The sequence below is a fragment of the Dipodomys ordii genome, unplaced genomic scaffold (assembly GCF_000151885.1).
Source record: "Dipodomys ordii isolate 6190 unplaced genomic scaffold, Dord_2.0 Scaffold529, whole genome shotgun sequence".
In the NCBI taxonomy this organism is placed as follows: Eukaryota; Metazoa; Chordata; class Mammalia; order Rodentia; family Heteromyidae; genus Dipodomys; species Dipodomys ordii.
The window spans coordinates 35,644-42,307 of record NW_012267745.1 but is presented as its reverse complement, the minus strand read 5'-3'; the positions used below and the strand labels follow the sequence as shown (position 1 = coordinate 42,307).

Sequence of the window (6,664 nt, the reverse complement as noted above, 5' to 3'; positions counted from 1 at the left end):
AAAAACACCAACAAAATTGGAAGTGGGCCTGTGGCTCAAATGGTAGAGTGCTAGCCTGAGGGACAGAGCTGAGGCCCAGAATAAAAGCCTATTACCAAGAGAAAATAAAAGAATCTCCTCAAGTAAGATGAGTACAAGGACAATGAGAGAGAAGGCAGAGAGAGAGAGAACAAACTGAGGAAATTGGCTCAAATAGGAATGACAAGCCAAGGCATTAAATTAAAGTCAATGGGCTTCTTACATTCAGATCATAATTTTTCATGTCAGAATTTATTCCTTTACAAAATTACTTCCAATATTTATCTTCAAACAATAGGTGATTACTTTAAAAGTAATGAGGTCATGTTGACATATTACACAGTGACCAAAAAATACAGATGGGTGTTAGATCATTTCAGCAGAGAATGCTGTACCCCTGAGCACACAATGCTGTGTGGTTTCCAGAATGCAGTGGGGTGTGAAGCTGTACCAGGACTGCTAACTGAAGGAGGAGAGAGGCTGTGATTCTCATGAAACATTTTTCCTAAAATACAAGACATGTACCTCATTCTAACCCCACCCAGCACACGCATTTTGCAGAGAAGTTACTTCTGCCTTTTTTTGATGGGTTACATTGACTACTGTCACTTGCCTGAGAAGAATAGCTGCTCACCCAGTAGGAACTGGCTGTCAGGACAGAGGATAGAGCAAGTGTGCTCAGCCACTAAGTTCCACAATAAAGGCTCAGGACTGCCTGATCTTATCTCCTATGTGGGCAAGATATTCATGTCAGTTGGAAGTGCAGTGACACTGTGCATGTGGGGAACAGAGATTCCCTGTGATAAAGGCTGTAGAATTGTGGATACTAATGAGCACCATTGAACTTCCATGGCCATTTCCAACAGATATGACCCAGGGAATATGGGAAAATTTTTGAAGATGATCTCATAAGAAGTGAGTAGAAGGAAATCTATTCTGTAAGGAGAGCATGGAACTGAGCAAATGGCTTTGGTGAGTTTTTTATCTAATTTTTTTTCCTTTTCTCTCCAAGATGTGATTCCTTGGTTTAGAAAACCAGTATGTCAAAAAATAAGCAAGCTGGGCACTGATGGCTCATGCCTATAATGTTAGCTACTCAGGAAGCTGAGATCTGAGGACTGCAGTTTGAAGCCAGCACAGGAAAAACAGTTCCAGACTCTTATCTCCAAAAACTACTCAGACAAGAGGGACACTGGTGGCTCACACCTGTAATCCCAGCTAATCAGGAGGCTGAGTCTGAGGATCACAGTTCAAAGTCAGCCTGGGCAAGAAAGTCCATGAGACTCTTCTCTCCAATAAGCCACTAGAAAAAAGATTTGGCACTAGGCTCAAGTAGTGGAGGGCTTGGCTTGAGCTGAAGAGCTGAGGGAAGGACAGTGCTCAGTCCCAGAGTTCAAGCCCCAGGACTGAGAAAACAAAACAAAACAAAAACTACACAGACAAAGCTGTAAGTGCACTGTGGCTCAAGTGGTTGAGCATTAACCATGAGCACAAAGAGGCTCAGGACCAGTACCCATGGACTGAGTTCAAGTTTCAGGACAGGATTGTGGAAAACATAAGACAATATCCCAAGTGGAAGTACCATGTATTATGTGATGGTTAACGAAGCTAAAATGATCTATGCTGAGAAATATGTTTTACAACAGTCTTTTTAATGTTTCCACATAATCTTCATAAACTTCCCACATGCTCACTTATTCCAGCCATTTGACTTTCTGAGACAGAGAATACAGGAACTTCTGAGATAGAGAATACAGTCTTCCTCTGAACACGGCATGACCATTTCGCGTAAATCTAAGAGCTACTGTATATGAACATAGAAACCAGGTCTGTGCGGAGAGGGAAACTTCGATCTTGACCTTAAAAAAGGGAAAGACCCAAAAGTCTCCACTTGTCATCACGCCTTACAGAGTACGAAGATAAATAGCAAGATAAACACAATATGAGAGGAAAGAAGAGCATAACTATGAATGCAAGCTATAAAAAGAGCAATAGAAAAATCTGAGCCAGGCAGCAGTCGCTCATCCTAGCTACACAAAAGCTGTCTGAGGATTGCAGTTCAAAGCCAGGCCAGGCAGGAAAGTCTGTGAGACTCTTATCTCCAATGAACCAGCAGAAAACAGGAAGTAGCATTGTGGCTCAGGTGGTAAAGTGCTAGCCTTGAGCTGAAAAGTTCAGGTACAATGACTAGGACCAGAGTTCAAGCCCCACTACTGACATAAAAAAGGAAGAAAAGTCAGTGAACCCCAATGTTGGGTGTTTGAAAAGACCAAAGAATTGCACAAAACTTTTACTGAGAATGGCAAAAGAAAACCAGATGATTCAAAGTATTGAAGCAGAAATGGAAGTGCACACCTGATTCCTGACCTGTGCAAATGCAAAAGAGAGCCAAGAAAGGTGGCTCAATTTAAGATCCTAGCTCCTCAGGAGGCTGAGATTAGGAGGTTCACAGATTACAATCAGAGCAAGCAAAAAGTCCTCAAGACTCCATCTCCAAAATAGCCTATAAGCTGGGCACAGGTGGCTCATGTTTGTTACCTTAGCTGCTGAAGAGACTGAGGTCTTAGGATTAATGTTTGAAGCCAGACCAGGCAGAAAAACCTCTGAGAGTCTTATTTCAACATAACCACAAAAAAGGTCGTGGTAAACCTGAGGTTAAAATGGTAAAGAGCCGGCATTGAGCACAAAAGCTCAGGGACAGCACCCAGGCTATGAGTTCCAACCTATAGAATGGCGCATCACAAGGCAGAATAAAAACAACATAAAAATTCTGGGCTGCAGTCATGGCTAAAGTAGTAGAGGAACAGCAGAGTAAGGAATTAAAACTACCACTGGCCCTGAATTCACATCCTGGTACATGCAGAAAAAGCAAGAGAAAGAAAGACAGAAAGACAGACACACTGGCACACACTCACACACACACACACACACACACACAGAATGGATTCTAACAATTACATATAATTAGGATTGTCATTTTCTAGGAAAACTACTGTCCAAATTGACTCTAGAAAGCAGACACTGTTTCCTGAAACATATAATCATAGCTACTCAGGAGACTGAGATCTGAGGATTGCTGTTGGAAGACAGCCATGACAAGAAATCCACCAGACTCTTATCTCCATCAAACTACTCAGAAAAGACCAGAAGTTGCACTATGATTCAAGTGGTAGAGCACTAACTTGATCCAGCAAAGCTCAGGGACAATACCCTGGACCTAAGTTAAAGCACAAGGATCAGAAAAAAAAAGGAACAAGAAAAGAAAAATTGATTCAAGAAAGAGCAAGAAATCTGAATAACTAAAGAAGAGATTACATCTGTATTATAAAGCCTCCCAACACAGAAAATCCCACAGACACTCACAAACACACACACTATCATACACAGTTGTTTACCTATATTTGAATCATCACTATGAAATGATATATATTCTAGTAACAGATTATAGTAATTGAATAAAACTAAAACTTGTGAAACTTTGTCAAATGCAATGTACAATTTACTTGAACATTGACTAAATCATCTTTAGGATGACTGCTGATATTATGCATGAGGCTAGGCCTCACACTGAGTCTGTCATGATTTTAGGACAAGATGGAATTCTGGACTTATCCGGGTTACATTTAGGAAACAGCAGTGACACAAGTTTACTGCTTGACCTGACACCATGTCTCCTGGTCCAGGTCAAACATGGCAGATGTCTTCAGATCTCTGAAATTCCACAAGAAAGACCATTCCAGAATACTCTTCTTAACTGAAGGTACTAGATCTAAATATATTTCAAGGTAATATGTGTTCAGGTATCTATGTGACAAAACAATAAGGAATAACACTTTGTTTTGTGCTAAGAATGTAACTTTATTTCCAAGTTTAATACATGCACTCATTACACTTAGCACAATTCATGAAGTAATGAAGGAAAATGATCTGTATTTCCTGCATAATATGGTGAAAGCATCCATGTTTTGGTATCCCAGTTACTGCAAATTATCAATTGTACCTTATACTATATTTGTTTAGTGAACTAACAGTAAAAGATCATTAGGCCACATTAACTACATTGAGGATTTCTTTAACTTAATTTTATTTGAGGTACAGGCAACAAATCTGGGGTCTTGCATAGGCAAGAACTTCACCGCTGAGATACTCCCATATCCTGTTTTCAGTCAGTTCCACAATGATTGTTACATAACACCTTCTATAACACATCCCTTTAATAATTCTAAAGATAAAATTTTTTACCAGGCCCTTATAGCTCATGCTTGCAATCCCAGTTACTCAGAAGGCTGAGATGTGAGGATTGCAATTCAAAGCCAGCCTAAGCAGAAAGGCCATAACACTTCTCTCTCAAATAAACTACTCAGAAAAGATCTGAAGTGGCACTGTGGCCAAAATGGTAGAGTGCTAGCCTTGAGCAAAAGAGCTCTGAAAAAGTTCCTAGGCCCTGAGTTCAAGCCCCACAACAACAACAACAACTAATAATAATAATAATGTTACTCAAAGATTGATCCAAGTTAGAGGCAGTGGCTCACACATGCAAGGTTGAATCAGGAGGATTCATATCCAAGGCCAGCCCAGGGAAATAGTTCATAAGATCCCCACTCCAATACTAGCTGGCTGTGAAGGTGTACACCCAGCATCTCAGTCATGTGTGAGGATGAGATTGGGATGGTTGCAGTGAGAGATCAGCCTGGGCAAAAGCAATTCCCCAAGACTCTATCTAAACTATAAAGTCTCAGCATCTACATTCATACCTGTCATCCCAGGTACTTCAGGAAACACAAAATAGGAGTATGAGTGTGCAAGCTGACCTGGGTATAAATCAAGGGTATAGCTCGAAAATAACCAGAGTGAAAAAGGACTAGAGCAGGCCTCTAGTAGTAGAGCCCCTGCCCTAGCAGTGCAGAGCATAGTGTGTAAATGTCACTGCTGCAAAAACAAAACTATGAACCACCTGGAAATTGAATGCAATGGGTTGGTTAACCAAATCATGAAAATCTTTTATTCTCTGCAGGAGTGAAACACCTGAGTTATACGAGTGTCACTGCTGATGAGCACAAAGGGACTAAGGACTGAGAAACATGCACCCAGGAACACACCCATGTCCACAAGCCACAAGTCTGGTTTCGTATGTAGACCAACACAAAGAGTGAAAATGGCAGAGAGGCAGTAGAAGGAGACGAACATGCACACCAGGGACAGGATGGTGCGGGTGGCCCTGGCCTCATGGTCAGGTCTTCGGGAGAGAATCTGGCTGTGAATGTGGTGGACACTCTGCTTGTGTCTATGCAGAACAAAGACCATGGAGCCACTGGCCCACATCATGAAAACCAAGCACATAACATCAATGGAAGAGAATAAGACCATCTGTGATAAACGTACAAATGACTTTGGTGGGACTGCTCCTATGGCACAGTATCTATAATGCATATGGAGAGTGACATTTTGTTTGGGTCTTGGGCCAATCAATCTCAGAGGCACAGAAACATTTACCAGGAGATGCAGGATCCAGAGAAAAGAGCCACAGAATCCAAAGCACTTGGGGAATTTATTAGTGATCTTCCACCAAGCATTTCTAGTGCAAAGCTTTGAGACCTGGAAGCCACCCAGAAGGCAGGTGGCATTAAGAGAAACCCCTCTGGCTACTCTGTAGAAATAAAAAACAACTTTACATCCAACATCATCCAGGAAGTACTTCCATCCAAAACCTTCCATGGTCTGAGGGATCCCAACAGACAAAACAACCAAGTTGTTGGCAAAGACCAGATGGCAGAGGATGGGGTCTGTGGGCCTCACCTTCTGTCCAGTGAGAAGGGTGTAGCTGTAAAAACAAAGGAGACAGGAGTTTCCCAGGACCCCAGCTGCACTCTGAGTGAGGAAGGCCACCCCCATTACAATGTCGGCTCCGGCCATCTCTTCCATATCTAGGAAATTATGGATTTTATTGTGACACAAAAATTAGCACAAAAACAAAACAAGGATGTAAATGTTAGCCAAACCAGCTGAATCAGGATTGCAGTTTGAAGCCAGTTCAGGCAGAAATGGCCAATTAACCACTCATATACCAGAAGTGAGCTGTGGCTCAAGAGGTAGAGCACTAGCCTTAAGCAAAAACAGCCTCATGCACAGCACCCAGGCCCTGAGGCTAGGCCCAAGAACCAACAGAAAAAAGAAAAGAATTCCATGAAATATTATTAATTAATAGCATGATTAGTTATACACCCAAATATTTGACAGAATAGTGAGCCATTACAAACATTTTGTTGTTGGTGGTGTTTGTGGGGCTTGAATTCCCTGCCTGAGTACTGCCCCTCAGCACTTCAGCTCAGGGGAGTGCTCTACCACTTGAGCCACAGTGCCACTTCTGGCTTTTTCTGATTATGTGGTACTAAGGAATCGAACCCAGGGCCTCATGCATGTGAGGTAGCTGTCAACCAACATTTTGCTTATAGAAACATGATTTCTTTTTTCTTTTTCTATTTTTGTCAGTAGTGAGGCATTGTTGCTTTTTCTAAACTCATTTTGCTCAAGTGTAGTGCCCTTTCACTTTGAGCCATAGCTCCACTTCTGGTTTTTTGTAGTGGATTGGGGATGAGAGGCTCATGGACTTTTCTGCTAGGCTGGCTTTGAACCTGGATCCTCAGAA

General features: G+C 41.8%; 1 protein-coding gene across 1 annotated transcript in view; it reads right to left on the bottom strand.

The window, feature by feature from the left end:
• Positions 1-6,664, bottom strand: part of LOC106001865 — a gene marked incomplete at its 3' end in the record, with an annotated part of 29,295 nt that overhangs the window by 2,844 nt on the left and 19,787 nt on the right. The window contains exons 7-8 of the mRNA XM_013036819.1: positions 5,055-5,942; positions 4,773-4,829 (exon numbers count right to left, since the gene is read on the bottom strand). Coding sequence (XP_012892273.1) covers positions 4,773-4,829; positions 5,055-5,942 — 945 coding nt within the window. The remainder of the gene's footprint in view (positions 1-4,772; positions 4,830-5,054; positions 5,943-6,664) is intronic.